This window comes from Chinchilla lanigera, unplaced genomic scaffold, assembly GCF_000276665.1.
Source record: "Chinchilla lanigera isolate Chin_1 unplaced genomic scaffold, ChiLan1.0 scaffold00049, whole genome shotgun sequence".
NCBI lineage: Eukaryota > Metazoa > Chordata > Mammalia > Rodentia > Chinchillidae > Chinchilla > Chinchilla lanigera.
In genome coordinates, this window is record NW_004955450.1 from 4,789,192 (window position 1) to 4,809,971 (window position 20,780).

Consider the following 20,780-nt stretch of genomic DNA (forward strand, 5'->3'; position numbering starts at 1 on the left):
CCTGAGCCAGTAACTGTGAAGCAAAAGCAAAACTCAGATGGGGCATAGCCGGGTCGGATGGGAGCTCTCATCCTAGTTTTTTGAGGAACCTCCACACTGATTTCCACAGTGGTTGCACCAGTCTGCACTCCCACCAACTGTGAGGAAGGGTTCCTTTTACCCCACAACCCCACCAGCATTTGGTTTTTTTTGTTTTGTTTTGTTTTGTTTTGTTTTTGGATTTTTTTTGAGACAAGGTCTCACTGTGCAGTTCAGGCTGGCCTTGAACTCACTGTGTACCCCTGGCTTATCTTAAACTCATGGCAGTCCTCCTGCCTCAGCCTCCCGAGTGCTGGGATTACAGGCTTGCACCCCTACCCTCCACTGCTATTGGTTGATCAATAAACTTTTTAATATTAAAAATAATTCTTACTAGCAGACTTGGTTACTTTGAGAAGCAACTAGACTGTTCTACTGCTCATCTTTTTTCATATGTATATATATATATTTTTTTTAAATTTTATTTTATTTTACTTTTTTTTTTTTTTTGAGACAGCGTCTCGCTATAGTAGTTCAGGGTTGCCTTGAACACACGATGCAGCCCCGACTGGCTTAGAATTAATGAGAGACTGGGCTGCATAGCGAGTTCAGGGTCCTTCAGTCTTTCACTTACCATGTACTTTCTTTTTGGTATTGGGAATCAAACTCAGGGCCTCGCACTTGCCAGACAGGTGCTGTGCTGCTGAGCTGTATCCTTGGCCCTCTTATCATCTACTTTTAATTTTATGTTACTCATTCATTCATGTATGCATGCTCTTACTTCTCTATATATTGTAAAAAAAAAAACACAACTTTTTTTTTTTTTTTTTTTGAGACAGGCTCTCACTATGTAGTGCAGGTTGGCCTTGAATTTACTGTGTACCCAGGGTGGTCTCGAACTGGCCACGATCGTCCTGCCTCAGCCTCTCAAGTGTTGAGATTACAGGCATGCGCTAGCACGCCGGGTACTTATTGCTTGAGACAGGGTCTCACTAACTAGCCTAAATGGGCCTCGAACCCCACGATCTCCCTGAATCGTTCCTCCCGGAGTCGAGCTTCCTGCCCGCAGGCGTAGCCTGGGGGGGCGCCTGGCGCCGCACGTGACGCGCCGTTGTCACCTGACCGCGCCACCTGACCGCTGCGGCCGCGAGCTCCATGGCGGGCAGCGCGCTCGGGCTGCGGCTGCTGCTGCTGGCGGCGCTGTGCGGGGCGGCGGCGGCGCTGTGGCCCTGGCCGCGCTACGTGCAGGTCTCGCCGCGCCGCTACCACATGCGCCCCGCCACCTTCGCCTTCCGCCACCACTCGGGCTCCGCCGCGCAGCACGGCTGCGAGGTCCTGGACACCGCCTTCGCGCGCTACCGCCGCCTGCTCTTCGGGGCCGGGCCCTGGCCGCCGTCCAGCCTCTCGGGTGAGTCGCGCCCGCCCCGCCCGGCTCCCAGCCCCGGCCCCAGCGGCCCCCAGCTGGCCCCGGCCGCCCCAGTCCCCACCCTGCGGTCCCCGGCCGCTTCTGGCCACAGGCAGCTGGGACCCATCCCCCTGTTCGCTCTGCAGCCCAAACTGCCCACCGGAGGGCTTAGGCCTCCCAGGATGTCACATTCCAGGAAACCCGGGCCCATGGCGTTCGAAGGTCCCGAGGTCCTAGCTGAGGCTGCGGCCAGGGCAGGGCACGGGAGACCAGGGAAGGTCCGCAGAGGTGTGAGGCGGGACAGAGACGCCGTGCAGAGCGCCTGGCCCTGGCGCGGCGGCGTCCACAGGCCAGACGGTGGGTGCACAGGGTTGCAGCCTGGCTGGGAAGCCCGGCGTCCAGCAGAAGGCCCAGAGCTGGGGGCCCGGAGTGGGGACCACCAGGGTGGTGACAGATCACACGCAGCCCTGTGAGTGACCTCAGACGCCACTGTTGCTGCGCAGAGTCATGCGGCCACGTGCCTGCAAATATTATTAGGGGTTCTACATCCTTCTGCCTCCAGGATCAGTATTTGATTTGTTTGGGCTCAAATATCAAAGAAGTGACTGAATGGTTCCTTATAATCCGCATCTCCTAGAGTACTGCATCCTTTCCATGACTATACCGGCCCGCACAGTGGAGATTTGGTCATGATTACTTGTATACGTTGATACGAAGGGCCCCTTTGTGTAAAAGCATAGGAAAAGGCTTCAGAAGTTTAGTTTATTTCTAAGATCATCAAAGAGAAGCTAAGAACACCGGATGTATTGGTGCATAACTATGGCACCTCTTGGGGAGGCTGAGGCAGGATGATTTATAGGGCCAGCGTGGACCACATGGTAGCAGCCTGCTTCAAGAAACTAGAAAAAAGAAGGTTTTCAGGATTCCCTTTAGGATCACCTTTCCTTGGAAGTTTTAAATCTGAAGCAGAAGCATGTGATTTCCAGGAAAGGAGAGGGATCACATGAGGGCCACTCATCTCCCTGCAGGTACCCGGAAGAGATGACAGTTGCTGAACTGGCCAGGGAGCGGGGAGGGAAGAGGAGCATTGCCGTTTTTTTTCTTCTCTCCACCCTGCTTGGGTAATACTTATGTGCATTGTAACCCCTTTGCCCTGGTAAGGACAAGGCGTTGTCCTGCAGAAGACCGCTTGCTAGGGGTCTTATGGTTTTATTTATTTAGTTTATTTATTTATTTATTTATTTATTTTGAGACAGGATCTGGCCATGTAGTTCAGCCTGGCCTTGAACTCACTATGTAGCCCATACTGGCCTTGAACTCTGACAGTCCTCCTGCCTCAGCCTGCAGGCACATGCCACCAAGCCCAGCAGGTGGCCTCAGACAAACTGCCTAATTTCCAAACTATTGTTACTGCTTTTTTAAATAAAGCGGTTTACATTTCAGGCATTTCTGAGGATAATAATAGTTATGAATGCCTCTGCAGTCTATGAAGGGGATACTCTAGAGTGAAGAGCTTATCAATTTTAAAAGTAAAATAGGGGAGCAAGCGGATAAAAACACGATGCTGTGTCCCCAGTCACCTTATTCATTGGCTCTGGCATCATGCAAGTTCTGGCTCTTCCACAAAGTCAAAATGGCCATGAAGGGGAATCATTTTGAGTCAGTTCAGGACACCGAGGCAGCCAGAACAGCACAAGTATAGACACTCAGAAAGGAGGACTTCCAGAGCTGCTTCAGAAAATGGCCAGAACAGTGGGACAAGTGTGTCCACAGAAAAGGAGAGGGTTTTGAGAGGGGTTAATTGCAATATTATGTCTTTTACTGTAATCATTGTTTTTTGTTTTTTTGCGGTACCGGGCATCAAACTCACGACCTTGCGCTTGCCAGGCAGGCGCTTATGCCACTGAGCTAAATCCCCAGCCCCTATAATCATTGTTTTTTGAGACAGTCTCACTATGTAGTTCATACTGGCCTTGAACTCACTGCAGTCCTCCGGCCTCAGCCTCCCTAATGCTGAGATTACAGGGATGTGCCACCACACCTGGCGCTGTAGTAATTTTTTTTAAAAGTTTAAACACACACTGTATTTTTTTTATCACAACTCCTAGTGGCTTTGTTCCTTTGGCTGACTGGGACGTGCCTTTCCTGTGTTGGGTGCCAGCTGTCGGTTATACAGGTGGCATCATGAGGCCCTGGAGCCTTCAGCCTCCTGTAAGCAGCTCCTGAAGACCAGGTCCCCTGGCCCAGGCAACTCGAGCTCTTCCCACCGTGGAGGTTTGCTGTGGCAAAGCTGACTGGGTAGGAAAAGGGAAGTAGAAGGAGCACCGGGGGCCTTTGTGTTCCCCAAGGCCTCTGGTTATCAGAACAGCTCCTGCTGGGCCCTGTCACCCCGACCACAGAGTGAAGCACCACACCCCAAGTCACGGGGTAGGGGAGGAGTGGCAGGTGACATCCCACTCCTTCTGTTTACCCACAGAGGTTCTCATCTTTTCCCGGTGCAGTCTTAGGTTGTGCTCCTCGTCCTTGTCCTTATCTTGGTCAGGCCAATTAGAGATCTGGAAAATTACCAGCTGCCTGTGGGATTAAGCTCCAATTACATCGTCATGTTAATTACTTTGAGTAATAATTGCTAAAATCTAATTGCTTGTTCATTAGCACTCAGATTGTGAATATTTATTATTCCCCACCCCGTTGTTACCAGATTCCAGTAATATTTCTGCTTTCCTTTCTTTTTTTGGCAGGGGGGTACTAGGGATTGAACTCACAACCTCACACTTGCCAGGCAGGCGCTTATGCTACTGAGCTATATCCCCAGCTCCGTCTGCCTTCCTTTCTTCCATCCGTCCTTAGCACCAGAAGTATTTGGGTTGTTTGTTTGTTTTTTTTTCTTTTTTTTTTTAGTACGGGGAACTGAATTCACAACCTCACGCTTGCTGGGCAGGGGCTGTGCTGCTGAGCTAAATCCCTGGCCCTTTATTTATTTTTTGAGACAAGGTCTCACTAGGTAGCCCAGGGTCTCAATCACTGGGGGACCCTCCTGCCTCAATCTCCCAAGTGCTGGGATCATAGGTATACACCACCATGCTTGGCTTTTTTTTTTTTTTTTTTTTTTTTTGAGACAGGGTCTCGATATACAGTTCAGGCTGGCCTTGAGCGCACTTTGTAGCCCACGCTGGTCTTGAACTCCAAATGATTCTCCTGCCTCAGCCTCCTGAGTGCTGGGATTACAGGTGAGCACCACCATGCCCAGCCGTGCTTGGCACTTTTAAAAAATGAAATTGTAATTGTTTCTGTAGTAAACAAGATTTTTTAGTTGGTATATGCTACTTACTTTAAAAAAAAAATACAGGCTTTTGAGTGACCCCAAAGAAAAGACCAGATCTGAATGAAGGCAAGGACACATGCAGTGAGCTGCAGAGGGAGCGGGACCCTAGCATGTGTCCCTCATGCAGGGGTCAGGAGGGGTTAGCAGGGGAATCTGGTCCTGCCCTGCCATTGTTGGACCAGAGTGTGACCGGCCTCTCCCGATTCCCAGCCCACCGCTCTGTGGGTGCTCCCTGCACCCCAGGCTTTGCAATTTCCTGCTTCCCTGGCCACCGTGCCCCTGAGTTTCACAACAGGCCACCCTGGCTTCCCCCACATCAGCGCCGGGCCCCGCCCACTTCCTGCTGGCCCGGCCCAGTGGCAGCACAGAGGCGGGAGCCTGTGGTTTATTTCTTCGTGGGTGACCCAGTGTCCTTCCTGATCTGCCTGCTCCCCCAGGCCTGCCGTGCCCTCTCCAGTTCACTGAAGCAGCTTCTTATGGCCCCCACCCAGCTAGCTGAGTCACCAACTGCACTTAGATCCCTGCTGGAGCTGGACCACAAGCCCTTTAGGGGAACCGTTCAGGGTTCACACAACTGCAGAGGAGTCTGTGACTCTCTGCCCCTGGAGGGAAGGAGTGAGGTGTGTTTTAGAAAAAGAAAAACATGATGGGCGTGGTGGTGTACACCTGTCCAGCCCTCAGGAGGCTGAGGCAGGAAGATTGAATGATTGAACCCCACCTGGGCAATTTAAAAACTTAGCAAGACCCTCTCTCAAGATAAAAAAAATCAACGTGAAGGCCAGGCATTCAGTCTACAGTACTGCAGCCTGAGGCCCAGTGTTCTATCCAGGGTGACAGGTCCCGAGAACGAGGTGCCCACAGATGAAAAGAAAAAGAAAGACAAGAAAAACAAGAGAGGCAGAAGTCTGCGATCAGGGGGTTTACAGCCTCTTGGCCTGCAGCCCCTATTACCAATCTCAGTCACCTTTTATTGAGCTAGAACCAAGGGCGAAGCTAGTAAAAATGGGCAGATACCAAACGTTTTAGTAATTAAAGCATTATCTTTCTCCAGTTCTGCCTCTTATGCTGCTGGCAACAGTCCCCAGGTAGGCCTACCACACCCAGCACCACACTCACTCAGTTCAGCTGGGGGTTGTAAGTTGACCACCAGTTATCAATCCACTACGATCACAGTCCTTACTTCCCATTAATTTTTTTTTTTTTTTTTTTGGCAGTACTGGGGATTGAACTCACGACCTTGGGCTTGCCAGGCAGGCGCTTATGCCACTTAGCTATATCTCCAGCCCCCCATTAATTTTTACAGCATGGCAAGACTAAAAAATATGGATCTCCTGCAACTCAAATACACTCTTACCTTCAGGTAAAAGGTTTTAGTTCATTTTTGCAACAATAAACAAATCATCGTGTGTCCTCAGTGCTTTCTACTCAAAGAATGTCCTTCTCCACACTGGAGGATTACCAGGAAGCCATGACTGGCCTTCATCAGTGGCTGTCTGCACAGGCATGCGTATGTGCTCTGCACATAGTACTGTCAGGGCTCCAGCATGTAAGGGACTGGGAGAGGATAAGGGGGCAGGGAGGGATGAGATATAGTCTTTTTGTATATTGTTTCTGTTTTTGAGAAAGGGTCTCACTATGTATTTGAGGCTGTCGTTGAACTCACTATGCAGCCCAGGCTGGCCTTGAATTCATGGCAACCCTCCTGCCTCAGCCCTCTCCACTCTGGGATGACAGGCGTGAGCCACCACTTCTGGCAAGATGTAGTTTTAAAAAAGGTATTCAAGGGCCGGGGATATAGCTCAATGGCACAAGCGCCTGCCTGGCAAGCCCAAGGTCCTGAGTTCAATTCCTGGTACCAAAAAAAATGAAAAAGGTATTCATGCCAGGCATGGCAGCGCACACCTCTAATCCCAGCACTTGGGAGGCTGAGGCAGGAGGATCACTGCAAGTTTGAGAGCAGCCTGGGCTACAGAGTGAGTTCAATGCCAGCCTGAACTAAAAAGTGAGGTGCTATCTCAAAAGCAAACAAGCAAGCAAAAGCATAGGCACTAGGATTTAGAACCATCCCCTTCCTCAAGAAAATCTGGTTGTGGGAAAAATGGCAGAGGTAGATCGTGTTGAGTGTGACATAATTCACGTATATTTTGGTATCATAAAGTTCCGATTTAGCATCCAAGCCCTAGCACAGTTTGCCTGTCGGTTGCTCGCGTGCAGCCGAGGCTCTGAGCAGCGGCCCCCCCAGAGCCCTGGAGGAGAAGCGGCTCCTGGGATCTTAGAGTTTGAGACAGTTGACAAGGCCGGGGATACAGAGCCTTGGTCACACCCGGGCCAGGCTGCGTTACGGGGCAAGAGGTGCAGATAAGAGGAAAGCTGACGGTGACCAGGCAGGACCAGCGCCAGCGCCAACGCCAGAGCGAGTGCAGCTCCCTCCTGTCCCTTCTCTCACAGCGTGTCCCTCCTGGCCAGCGTGGTTCTGCCCGCGGATGGCAGATCAGTCCTGCTGAGTTTACGCTGTCCCTGCAGGAAAGTACCATGTGTCGAAGGACGTGTTGGTTGTCTCTGTGGACACCGAGGAATGTAACGAGTTTCCCATGCTGGAATCCCTGGAGAACTGTAAGTGCCGCCCTGCAAGTGTCCATGAGGATTTCTGCTCTGCAGTCTGAGCGCAGGACACCTTAACCGACGGGGTCACGTTGGTCATTTCAGACACCCTGACCATAGATGATGACCATTGTCTGCTGGCCGCGGACACCATCTGGGGAGCCCTCCGAGGTACCAGGGCCCAAAGGGGAGGGAGGGCCTGGGAGGGGGAGGTTGGCATCGTGGGAGAGGACAGGCTCAGCGAGGGCTCCCTCCCGGGGCATCTTTCTTCGTGATACCACTTGGGGCGTTGGTTTCCCCTGTCCTTGAGCTGGACCAGGAGGTGGACAGGCCCCACCCTGAGCACCCAGAGCGCAACAGAGGAGACTTCACAAGACAGCGGCTCGGACCGGGGCACTGCCCGCCCTGCTGTCACCCAAGAACTGCAATTGGAAAGGGTCTAAAAAGCAAAACTAAAGGCTGGTGTGGTGGTGCATGCCTGTAGTCCCAGCACTGGGGCGGCTGAGGCAAGAGGATTTCTGTGAGTTCAAGGCCAGTCTGGGCTACACAGTGAGACCCTGTCTCAAAAGAAAAAAACACTGGGCTGGGGATTTAGCTCAGCGGCAAAGCGCCTGCCTGGCAAGTGCAAAGTCATGAGTTCAGTTCCCAGTACCGGAGAAAAACCAAAAAAAAAAAAAAAAAGAAAAAAATACTAAAAAGGTGGGGGGAATATAAAATATGTAGAGCTAAGTCATTTGTGAAGAAAATGAGGTTATCGGCCTAGAGGTGACCAATCCCTGGCCTTCCTCTTGGTTTTCTGAAAAGGTATTTGGTCTTGTATAAAGACTTAGCCAAAAAAAAAAAACAAAAAAAAAAAAACAAAGACTTAGCCAAGCTGAAATGGTGCACTCCTATAATCCCAGCTACTTGGGAGGCTGAGGCAGGAGGATTGCAAGTTTGAGGCCTGCCTAGGCTACACAGTGAGTTCAATTTAGCAAAACCCTGTTTTAAAATAAAAAAGGGCTAGAGATGCAGCTTAGTGCAAGGCCCTGGGTTTGATCTTCAGTACTGAAAAAAAAAACAAAAGCATATATATATATATATATATTTACTTATGCAAACAAGTATGTCTATAATTTTTCTAAAATATCTGCAGATGAGGGGAGTTCTCACAGAATTCTTCACTTTGGTTTTAAATTTATTTTTTGTGGTTGTTGGAGATAGGGTCTCATTGTATAGTCCAGGCTGGCTTTGAACTCACTATGTAACCCAGGCTGGTCTTGGCTCACAGCGATCCTCCTGCCTCAGCCTTCGGAGGGCTGGGATTCCAGGTGTGTGCCACCGCACCCAGCTGGATCCTTCTTGTTCCCCCTCCAAGTCTTCACTCTGCCTCACTGCTCTGCAGGTCTAGAGACATTCAGCCAGCTTGTGTGGACCTCTGCGGAGGGCACGGTGAGTGTGGGCCTTCAAAAGGGGGGCAGGCTGTGGGATTTCCCCAGAGTCCTGGAAAGTGTGGAGACCCTGGAAGAGTCTTGTTCTGTTTTAGATGGGGCCTGACCCACCAGGGGGCTGGGAGGAGACATGGTGAAGGGCTGGTCTGGCAGGGTGGCTGCCTCATTCTGTAGCGCCCTTGATGCTGCATGACCTTGAACACAAACCTGCCAGCAGGGAGACCCGTAGTCCTCGGGCTGTGGGAGTGTCGCATTTGGCGGCCTGGGACACTTTCCCTCTGGTAGGTGGCTGGTGATGCTCTTTGAGGCAGAGGCGTTTGGACGGGGGGAGCGGTGTTTGGGGACAAAGGTCCCCAGCAGAAAGGTCACAGAGAGACTGGCTTTGCAGGGATCCTGGCAGAGTTCTCGTCCTTCCTGAGCCCCCCAGTAAGCTCCTGTGCGTCCTGACCTAATCGGTGTTTGGTCCGCACAGTTCTTCATCAACAAGACGATCATCAAGGACTTCCCTCGCTTCCCCCACCGGGGCTTGCTGCTGGACACGTCGCGTCATTACCTGCCGCTGTCCAGCATCCTGGACACACTGGTACCCGGCCTCGGGACCTTCCTCTGCACCGGTTCTGGGGGGTGGGCTAGGGTGGAGGAAGTTCTGCCTTCCTAAAGAGGAAAGGGTATATTTGTAGCTCTGGCAGCCGCTGGGCTGGCGCCCAGCCTGAACTACGTAAGTAAACCCTATCTACAAACAAGTGGTGGCACATGCCTGTAATCACAGCACTGCAGAGGCAGAGGCAGGAGGATTGCTGTAAGTTCAAGGCCAGCCTGGAATACGTAGCAAGACCCTGTCTCAAAAAGAAAGAAAGAAACAGCAATTTAAATATACACCACTGGTTACTGTGGACCAGCGTCCAGGCTAACCCCAGGGATACAGGGGTGCTTTGGGGAACTGGCCTCCCTTACCGGGCAGAGCGAAGTGAGCTTAGTCAGGATGTGGTCACAGGAAGAGGCCTTGAGGTTCCTGGCAGTCTTTGAGTTTGATACGCAGGCTTAGGTGATGGTAGCCGATCCAGGTCATGTGCCCACCTTTCCCGTTGCTCCTCTGTGGAACCAAAGGAGTTGACACAAATATCAGCCCGGGCTTCTGGGATTTATGAGTGACTGGCAGTGGTACCACCTGCCAGCTTCATTCTGGAGGAACACTGGCCAGATAACCCAGCGGGAAGGGCAGGAGAAATGTGGGTCTTTAGACTACTAGGGGACTTTGACTCACAATTTTTTTTTTGTTTGGTACCAGGAATCGAACTCAGGACCTTATGCTTGCCAGGCAGGTGCTAGTGCTGCTGAGCTATATCCCTTGCCCCATATTAGGGGGCTTTGAAAGGCAACGGGGCAGTGCAGGATTTGTGGCCCTCGTCTAGGTGTGGCTGGAATCATGTCAAAAAAAGATGATGCCCACCCACCTATTCCCCTTCTAGGCATCTTCCCCAAAGAGCTAAAGACCTCATAGTACAGTGATCCATGCAGGCTCCTGTTTCGAGCAGCACAACTCGTAACAGCTAAATCTTGGAAGCAGCCTGTATGTCCGCTAACAGATGAGTGGATGAAGGAAATGGAGTACTCGCACACACTGGAATACTACTCAGCTGTAGGAAAGAGAAACTTGAGTTATTTGTAGGAAGACAAATGCACTTCAAGACCATAAGTTTTTGTTGTTGTTGTTGTTGTTGTTTTTGTCTTTCTGAGACAGGGTCTCTCTATGTGGTTCAGGCTGGCCTTGAGCTCACTTTGTAGCCCAGGCTGGTCTCGAACTCACAGTGATCCTCCTGCCTCAGCCTCCCGAGTGCTGGGATTACAGGCGTGTGCCACCATGCCCGGCAAGACCATAAGGTTAAGTCAAATAAATCAAATGCAGGAGCTTAAATAGCGTCTGGTTTCTCTTAGGTGAAAAACCCCAAATATCATTAGGGAGCAAAAGAAGGTCATAGGAAACAGGGAGATGGAACTTTTGCAAAAAGAAAGGGGACCAAGAGGTGGAGGAGGGATGAAGGAGGAATGGGGAGGGGGAGGGGATGAAGAAGGAGTGAAGGCGTGTTACGCGCACACGCAGCACCCTCTCCGGCTGAGCACGGTCGTCACGCACTGCGGACACGGACTGATGACAGGAGGGGCGTCTCCCGGAGATGGATCGGGCTGATCGGGGCTCTGTGCCAGGGAGGTCACCGGCTGTGCTCTGCCACAGGATGTCATGGCATACAACAAACTGAACGTGTTCCACTGGCACCTGGTGGACGACCCCTCCTTCCCGTATGACAGCATCACCTTCCCCCAGCTCGCCAGGAAGGTACGGCGTGATGTCACCCAGCCTGAGTTCACGGCTGCATGGCCATGCCCGTCCGGGCCGTGGTGGCAAGGCCAGCAGCCCCCAACTCCCTCTGCTGGGGAGGGGAGGGCAGTGGGTTCAACGTGAGCTGTGCATTAGTTAGCTTTGTGACTGCAGGAGATGGTGTCCCCTGGTCTCATTTGATTTGTAGAGTCAAGTGGGCATCACTGTGGTTTGTTTATCTCAGTGGCATTCTGATGCTCAGATAAAACAGTAGACATGATTCTATTTTCTTTTTTTTTTTTGAGACAAGGTCTTGCTATGCAGTTCAGGCTGGCCTTGAGCTCCCTTTGTAGCCCAGGCTGGTCTTGAACTTGTAATGATCCCGAGTGCTGGGATTACAGGTGTGCACCATCCTTTATGAGACATTATAAAAATCCTCAACTGGATGTGGTGGCACACATCTGTAATCCCAGTACTCTTGGGAGCACGGAGGCAGGAGGATCGCCATGAGTTTGAAGCCAGCCTTGACCACGTAGCAACACCCTGTCTCAAAAAATCAAAACCAAACAAAATTACGGTAAAACTTTTTGATGATAGTCCCTTATTCCCAAGGGCCATGGACAGGTGTTCTGGTACCTGAGGAGTATTGTGAGGGATATTTTGAGTGCCTTCTACTCTGAGGGTCTTCAGGAAGTGAGTGTGCATGTTATCTTGTGCCTTCCAGGGGTCCTACAACCCTGTCACGCACATCTACACAGCACAGGATGTCAAGGAAGTCATTGAATATGCCCGGCTGCGGGGGATCCGCGTGCTGGCCGAATTTGACACCCCTGGCCATACGCTGTCCTGGGGACCAGGTAAGAGTTGTTCCTAGGGTCACAGGGCTGCTGATGGCCCTCAGATGGGGGCTTCAGGATACCAGCTGTAGAAGGTGGCATGCCTGGCATTGGTCTGGGAAAGAATATCTTCCACCCACTTCTCCTGCCTAGGAATTGAGACAGGAAAAGTTTCCTGTCACTGAGGAAGCCCCACCGCCCTTTTCCTGAGACAGAACCTCTCACGCAGCCCAGGCTGGCCTTGAACCCCTGGTGACCCTCCTGCCTCAGCCTCCCAAGTGCTAGGATCAGAGGCATGTGCTGCTGTGCTCCGTAAGGCAGCCACTTTTAACTTCAGTGGATGGACCGTGCAGATGAGTCTCACCTAGGGTGGGTGCCAAGGCATCTGACCCCCAGAAAAAAATCTAAAAGGGAGACTCAAGGAGAGTCTGTACACTCCGGGCCCCAGTGTGAGTCCCCCAGGCTGAAACCTATATGGGAGGCTGACGCAGGAGAATGGCTACGAGTTTGAGGCTAGCCAGGGCTACATGGGGAGATCCTGTCTCAAAAACAAAAAAAAGGATATTGAAACAGGCTACTGCCTGGCCTCACCCTCAGGAGAGAAGAAAGCTCCAGGCCCAGGCCTAAGGAGTGTGGAGCTCCCACGGGACGGTGGGGTCCAAGTCCAGGAGGTGAGGGCAGAAGCACTGTGTGAATTTGGCTCAGTGTGTCTCTTGATTTACTGTTCCTCGTCAAGGCTGTTGGGAGAGGGCAGCCTTTGGAAGCGGGGTGACTTCCCCTGGAAGCAGGGTGTGAAGGGCGTGTGCTGACTGGCTGTGACTGGCCTCTGTCAATGAGTGTGGCTCTTTGTGTTTCTCTAATGATGACTAAACAGGTGGTGACGAGTGCTGGTGAGTGCCTGGCATGCTCGCCTACAAGCATGTGATGTTTTCTTTTGTCTTGTGACAGGGTTTCGCCCTGTGGTCCAGGCTGGCCTCAAACTCACTACTGCTGGGATTACAAGCATGCGCCACCACACCCAGCTTGTTTTCTTTTGAGACAGGGTCTCACTATGCAGTCCAGGCTGTCCTGGAACTCGTTATGTAGCCCAGGCTGGCCTTGAACTCTCAGCGGTCCTCCTGCCTCAGCCTCCCGAGAGCTGGGATTACGCTGGGATTACAGGCGTGCACCATCACACATTACAGGCGTGTGTGATGTTTATGAACACAATCATCTTACTTTCACCACTTGATGTCCTTTGTGTAGCGCTGCATAGGAAGTCGGTGTATGTGCGACACTCACGTGGCCCCTCTTGACGTAGGTGTCCCCGGCTTGCTCACTCCTTGCTACTCTGGGTCCAAGCCCTCTGGCGAATTTGGGCCAGTGAATCCCATCCTGAACAGTACTTACCAGTTCATGAGATCATTCTTCTCGGAGATCAGCTCTGTCTTTCCAGATTTTTACCTTCACCTTGGAGGCGATGAAGTGGATTTCACCTGCTGGTATGAGTCCTTTGATCCCCCTGCACCCCAGCCTGATGAATGAGTCACTTGCTCCAAGGGCTGTATGCTCTGGGGGCCTCCTGGCCAGCTCTGCCTGGGAATAACCTGTAGACTGCAAAGGTGTTGGCCCTGAAATCCTGCCTGATTCCAGCAAGGCTGTCATGTCTTCTTGCTCTTCTGCAGCATGGAGATATTTATAGAAAAACTAGCCTGGAGCGCAGAATTGTCTTGGAAAAACCCAGGATAGAGAAAAAGAATCCTTGCTTATGAAGGTTTAAAATAGTCTGATCAAAGAGTCCAGCCTAGAATTGCAGATGAAGTGCTGGCAGCGTCTAATGAATATTAAATCAAAAAGTCTCAACCCTCAGATCTGGGGCGCTCCGTGGATGCTGAGAGGGTCCTTTGGGAGAAGCGGGAGCTGGCCTTGGCTCTGGGGAAATAGCTTGGCTTTTCTGGGGTCTTGAGCAGAGGAAGACACTCTAGGAGAACGGTGGGCACAAAGCACAGGTGCCGTGGGCACGGGGTCTGCAGCAGGTGGCAGAGGGCACAGTGTTCAGCTGGCATGGCCGAGAGGGAAGCCAGGGTCCAGTGTGCAGGGGCCTGAGGCGGTGCAGAGAGGATGGGGACAGCATCTCCTTTCCAGTTGGGACCTCAGGCTCTCCAGGTCCAGATTCTCCCGTTCTTACTATGTCAGTGGCAAACATTGTTTCATGTAGCTTAGCTTGGCTTGGCCCCCCTTCTATGCATAGAACTTCTGAGCTCCTCAGTGGATTTTGGGTATTTTTGGTGGAGGGGGCTGGATTTGTTTTATTTTCTGAGACAGGATCTTCTTGCTCTATAGCTCAGGCTGGTCTCGAACTCATGGTGATCGTCCTGCCTCAGCCTCCTGAGTGCTAGGATTACAGATGTGGCCCACCGTGTCTAGCTTTTTTTTGTGTGTGTGCTAAGGGCAGTTGCAGGAGGCCAGGGACTAATCCCCAGGCTGCAGGCTTTGGGATGCAAGAGGCGCTAAGTTTCATTTTCTCTTGGCATTCAGGAAGTCCAATCCAGATATCCAGGCATTCATGAAGAAGAAAGGCTTTGATGACTTCCGACAGCTAGAGTCCTTCTACATCCAAAAGTGAGAAAGGCAGGGGTGCCACCTCCTGGCGGGGGGACCCTGCTTGACCACTCTGGGCCCTACAGGCTGCCTGGGTCCTGTCCTTGGTCCACGCTGGGCAGGTCCCAGGAATAGGGAAGGCATTGCCCAATCGGGGAGAGGCCAGTGCCAGGCTCCGAGCCCAGAGCCTGCCATTCCTGTCCTCACCAGCCTGCTGGACATTGTCTCTGCCTACGACAAGGGCTACGTGGTGTGGCAGGAGGTGTTTGACAACAAAGTCAAGGTGAGCCGGGGACAGAGAAGACAAGGAGTCCCTGGGAAGCCACCTCCTGTCTCCCCTGCCCTCTGACTTCATTGGTTTTTATTTTATTTAATTAGTTTTTGTTTTTTTTGAGACAGGGCCTCACTGTATAGTTCAGGCTGGCCTTGAACTCACTATGTAGCTCAGGCTGGCCTTGAGCTTGAGGCGATCTTCCTGCCTCAGCCTCCCAAGTGTTGGACTACACCTGGCTGGCTTTAACAGTCAGAGGACTTGGGACCATCTCTCATTTCCCTTTTAGAAAGGCCCCAGAAGTGTGAGCCCCAGGTTTGGGCATCAGTCTTTCTCTGTCTTCTCATAATACAACTGATCACAGTTACTCCTTGGGATCCCTGAGGCTGCTATGACTTTCCTGCCTACCTTGGGGCATCTGGGTCCCCTGGAACAGGGCCATTGTCTCCTACCTATGGATCTGGGAGACCCTTGCCCTTTGTCCCACAGTAAGAAGCATCTGGACTCTTGGACACGGTGGCCCCTGGCCCCTGGGCTCACTGCTTACCAGGCCGGGTGACATTTGTGTTGCCGGGGAGCAGGGAGCCCTCACCCCTTGGCCCTGGTTGCTTGCGGAAGACCAAGGCCCAGGACTCTCCCAGCACTCTGCCATTGCTGCCCTGCGACCTCTTGGGACAGGTTCGGCCGGACACGATCGTACAGGTGTGGTGGAACAAAAAGCCAATCAGCTACATGAAGGAGGTGGAACAGGTCACCAAGGCTGGCTTCCGGGCCCTGCTGTCGGCACCCTGGTACCTGAACCACATCACGTACGGCCCCGACTGGAAGGACATGTACAAGGTGGAGCCCCTGGACTTTGAAGGTGACATGGGTGCTGTCCTTACTGTCCAGAGAGCCTGGCCAGGACCCACGGTGGGAGGCAGGGGCCTGGGGCAGACATGGCAGGTTAGGAGGTGGGGTGACCCAGCTGGAGAGCGGGCTGCAGGGGGTCAGTGATTGAAGGGGACTCTGGGTCACACCTCCCCTCACTAGATTGTCATTTTCCCCTAGGGTCCCCCAAGGAGAAAGCGCTGGTGATTGGGGGAGAAGCCTGCATGTGGGGCGAGTGGGTGGACAGTACAAACCTGGTCCCCAGGCTCTGGTAAGGGGCTTTGAGGGGAGCTAGAGGGTTGGGATTGAGGACTAGGTTCCCCCTCCAGACCTGTGCCCTCCTTCGGTCTGCACGGGACATTCAGGTCCTGCGTGGTTCCCATATCTCTCCCTCCAGCCCAGTGGGTGTGTGAGTGGCTCTTGTCACCCTGCATCACAAACAGACATGGGGTGGCCTGGGCCACACCAGTGCTTTGTGTCAGGATCCAAGACACAACCTGGGGTTTCCAGGAGACTCCCCGCTTCCTTGGCAGCCTCCCTGAGCACGGTCAGGATCCTGAGTCTACATAAAACCACCCGGTAGCTGGGCGTGGTGGTACATGACCGTAATCCCGGCACTTGGGAGGCTGATGCAGGAGGATCGCTGACGGTTTGAGGCCAGCCTGTTACTGGTGCCTTCAAAGCTTACTCTTTTCTCATGTCTTTGGGAGGGAAAGAAGGGAGAGCTCCATTCCTCCACATTGTAACAGAGGGGAACAGAGCCTGAGAACAGCTCGGCGTCACTCAGAGGAAGGTGTCAAGCGCACCCCTGGGCCCTGAGCTCGTGCAGGACCTACCCCAAGGAACGTGGGCGTCCAGCACCCTCTCAGGGAGCACGGGGCCCAGCCTGCTGCGTTTCGTGTTTTCCCCAGGCCCAGGGGAGGGGCGGTTGCCGAGAGGCTATGGAGCAGCAACCTGACCACCGACCTGGACTTTGCCGAAACACGCCTGTCGCACTTCCGCTGCGAGTTGCTGAGGTAACCAGGCCGTGGGCCTCCCCCAGGGAATGGGACACAGCCAGGCTCGGACCCTTTGCTGAGACAGAGGAATGGCAAGGGCATTACAGGCGCTGTCATCACAGGCACTGTCTAATTGGGTCACACCACAAACGGTTTGGTAGGCAAACTTTATTCCCATTTAATTTTTTTGTGCTGAGGGGGATCGAATCCCGGGCCTCCCATATGGTAAGCACGTGTTGTATCACTGAGCTAGAGCCCCAATTCATTCCCATTTTAAAAATAAATGGCTGTAGCTGGGCATGGTGGCCAAGGCAGGACTGCCACAAGGTCAAGGCCAGCCTGGGTTACATAGTGAGTTTAAGAACAGCCTGAACTGTACAGAAAGACCTGTATTTTTTTTTTTTTTTTTAAAAGAGATGGCTAAAGCCAGGCATGGTGTGTGTGGCACCCTCCTGGAATCCCAGCATTTGGGAGGCTGAGGCAGAAGGATTGCCATGAGGCCAGCTTGGACCATATAGCAAGACCTTGTCTCAAAAATATACAAAAATGGAGAACCCGGAACTGATGGCCATGTAGATCTAGAGTGCCAGAAACCTGTCAGGATTCTGCCTCTTTCCTAACTTGGCGATGTGGGGCTCAGATGCAGAGACAGGCGGCACAGAGGTTCGGCGGGTTCCCCGTGAGTCTCCGCAAGTCCTGCCCACGGACAGTTTGAGGTTCCGGAAGTGGGGGAGGGACTGTGAGTGCCGCTGAGGCGGTGTTACAGGGTCTGAGACCCGGTGCTCTCCTTTCCCGTGTCCTCTGCAGGCGGGGGGTCCAGGCTGAGCCCATCGGCATCGGCTACTGTGAGCAGGAGTTCGAGGAGACCTGAGCCTGCAGCCCTGGCACCGAGGTGGGTGCTGGCTTCCTCTGCATCTCAGCTGGGTGACAGAGCCCTTCGCCTGTGAGCCCTGTGGCTGGAGAGAAGGGGCTGGCGCTGGCACCGGCAGTCAATAAAGAGCAGTGTGGCATTTTTCCATAGTGAGTGTGGATTACCTGTTTTAAAGAAAGAAGCGAGTGGCTCAAGGCTATGAAAGCTGGCTTGTGGGGGCTGGGCATTTAGCTCAGTGGCAAAGCGCCTGCCTGGCAAGCGCAAGGTCGTGAGTTCGGTTACCGGTACCGGAGAAAAACCAAAAAAAAAAAAAAAAAGAAAGCTGGGTTGTGTGGCAGAGAGGCTCAGGACACATGGCTGAGGGTCTTAAAGTTGAGGGCTAGGAATGAAACCTGAGCTTCTATGCTTCTCTTTTTGTTTTTTTGAGACAGGGTCTCACTATGTGGTTCAGGCTGGCCTTGAACTCACTATGTAGCCCAGGCTGGCTCAAAGTCACAGCGATCCTCCTGCCTCAGCCTCCTGAGTACCGGCATTACAGCACTTTGCGGGGCCTCTGTGCTTTGCTAGTTCTCCTCAGCCTGGTCGCTGCACTGCTGCTTCCCACCTCCAAAGCTGTCTATGGATGGAGACCTTGCTGGGGCTTGAAGGAATTCCGGGTGGTAGCCCAGGCTCTAGCCCCACCTGGTCACAGACCAGCCTCTCCGTGGGCACTCACACCCTTCCTCTAGAACTGCATTCTCTTTCCTGTTTGCTGCTACTTTAGTTTTATTCAATCACAATTTTAAAAATTTTTCTCAGCGTCTTTGCAGTCCATGCTGGTCCCATTCATCGTGGGGAGTGAGCCTGGCCTATGACACCTCTATTCTGTTTACATCCCCTTCCCCTCCCTCCCTGCTCCTCTGGTCCCCTTTCCATTTGCAAAGATACATCTGCCTGGGCCGGGGATATAGCTCAGTGGCATAAGCGCCTGCCTGGCAAGAACAAGGTCCTGAGTTCGATTCCTGGTACTGGAAAAAAAAGATGCATCTCCCTGCTTCCAGTTGTCTGTCAGCCACTTTATAGATGTTTCTGAGCACCTCCCAGGGCCCAGGCGCCAAGAGAGGCGTTGACTCTGAAATAAGGCAGGCAGCTTCCACCACCCCTACCCCACTGTCAGCCAGAAGTGTCCCTGGCTGGGTGGCCCAGTTGACAGGACAGCTGGGGAGCGGGGAGCCTTCTCTAGGGGGAAATGTCTCACTCTGCTCCCAGACTACCCGCTGCTGGTCTCTCGTTCGGGAGTGACAGTGTAAGCCGGAGGTTGGGACCATGGTGTACAGTATCTGTTTGGTTTTGGGGGCTTTTTTTTTTTTTTTTGTCTTTTTTTGAGACAGGGTCTCTCTATGCAGTTCAGACTGGCCTTGAGCTCAGTTTGTAGCCCAGGCTGGTCTCAAACTCTCAACCATCCTCCTGCCTCAGCCTCCCAAGAGCTGGGATTACAGGTGTGGGCCACGCCCGGCTACGGTATCTGTTTGGAATGAAGATTTCATTGGCCATTATTGTCTTCTTTTCCCTGGTCTGGGGCTGGGGAGACCGTGGAGAGGGCCTGGGCCTTTGTCTCAGAAGCTCAGAGAAGGGGTCAGAGGGAACCCTGGGCCTTCAGCATCAGCCCCTGTCCCTCAGGCATGCTTTCTGGGACTTGGTTAGCGACAAACCAGCTCTGTGTCGGGCAAGGACTGGGTCAACACACAGCCGCACCTGGCCGCGCCCAGTGCTCCACACTGTACCCCGAAGCAGCCTCTTTACCTCTGCGTCTGCACCCGGAAGCCTGTGGGGTGACCCCAGCAAGGACCCCACAGAAATGCTGTTACCCTCGCACCCTGCTTCCCTTCAAGGAGCTGTTTTTCCTATTGTTGGGTTGAATGTGTTTTTTTGTCTTTTGTTTTTTTTATTTTTTTCTTCAGTACCGGGAATCAAACTCAGGACCTTGTGCTTGCCAGGCAGGCGCCTGTGCCGCTGAGCTATATCCCCGGCTTGTTCTGTTGTTTGTAATGGTGTGAAATGCGAAGACAGTAAGTTGTAGGGCCATGAAGAAATAAAATGAAAACTCCTACCTTGTAGCACAAAGGCTGTGTGATTTCTTGCTCTTACTGTAAACGTTTTCCCCAGTGTTACTTTTACCTTAAATCTCCAGGCCCAGTTGGCGCACACCTGTAATCCTAGCTACTGAGAAGGCTGAGGCAGGAGGATCGCACCTTTGGCAATTTAGCCAGACCCTGTCTTGAAAAAATAAAAAAGGAGAGGGGTAGAGAATACTTCTGTAACAGACAAAGGGCCTAGGTTCCATCCCAAGGGGAAAAAAAGTTAATGTGGCCTGGTCAGGACTGTTCGGGGAAGGGGCTGATGTCCCCAGCTTCCACCGTTGCGTCTCTGGGACCTTGAGGGCCCTCAGGTCACTGTGCCTCTCCACCTCCCTTCACCAGGGCTCTGTCTGCAGCCCCACCCCACCCCCAACTCCCCAGATTGGTGCGCTGCCCTCTGTGCACCACTGGGGGGCAGAAAGCACCCGAAGTGGTTGCCTGGCTCCCGCCGGCCTAGAAACGCCCCGCCCAGCCCTGGCTCCATGAAAGGGCAGCGGCCCGTAGCAGCTAAATCTTGGAGGTGGCCTCTGTGTCTCAATAGGTGGATGGAGCCGGGCGTGGTGGCACACGCCTGTAATCCCAGCACTCAGGAGGCTGAGGCAGGAGGATCGTTGGGAGGGCAACACCAGCCTGGACTACAAAGTGAGCTGAAGGCCAGCCTGAACTGCACAGCCAGACCCTGTCTCAAAAAAACAAAAACAAACAAAAAAACAAGTGGATGGATACACAGAAGTGGTAATAGCCAGTGTGGTGACACAGCTGGTTATAACCATCTTTTCATAGTGACCCACTCTGCTTCTGTGCCATGATACCACGAGCCATTCCTGCCTCAGCCTCCTCAGTGCTGGGATTGTAGACGTCCATCACCACGCCCGGCATACTCAGAATTCTGAATTCCATGAATCTAGACAGACATCACAGGGTTGGAGATACAGCTCAGTGGCACAAGTGCCTGCCTGGCAACACAAGGTCCTGAGTTCAATTCCCAGTACCTAAAAAAAAAATCCCCTCCTAGACAGACATCACTATGCCTCATGGAAAGGGACAAGACAATAACATGACCGTAAGATTAAACCTAAAAAAAGATGTTTAAGAATTTTATGGAGAGCCGGGCGTGGTGGCGCACACCTGTAATCCCAGC

General features: G+C 52.7%; 1 protein-coding gene across 1 annotated transcript; it reads left to right on the plus strand.

The window, feature by feature from the left end:
* Positions 1-1,150: 1,150 nt before the first annotated feature.
* Hexa (hexosaminidase A (alpha polypeptide)) lies at positions 1,151-17,671 on the plus strand. The gene is made up of 14 exons (XM_005393604.2): positions 1,151-1,426; positions 7,272-7,361; positions 7,455-7,520; positions 8,734-8,780; positions 9,252-9,362; positions 11,013-11,114; positions 11,821-11,953; positions 13,233-13,413; positions 14,450-14,533; positions 14,723-14,795; positions 15,462-15,645; positions 15,834-15,924; positions 16,565-16,669; positions 17,459-17,671. The coding sequence occupies exons 1-14, from the start codon at positions 1,174-1,176 to the stop codon at positions 17,520-17,522; spliced, it is 1,584 nt and encodes a 527-aa protein (XP_005393661.1). The 5' UTR covers positions 1,151-1,173; the 3' UTR covers positions 17,523-17,671.
* Positions 17,672-20,780: the final 3,109 nt, after the last annotated feature.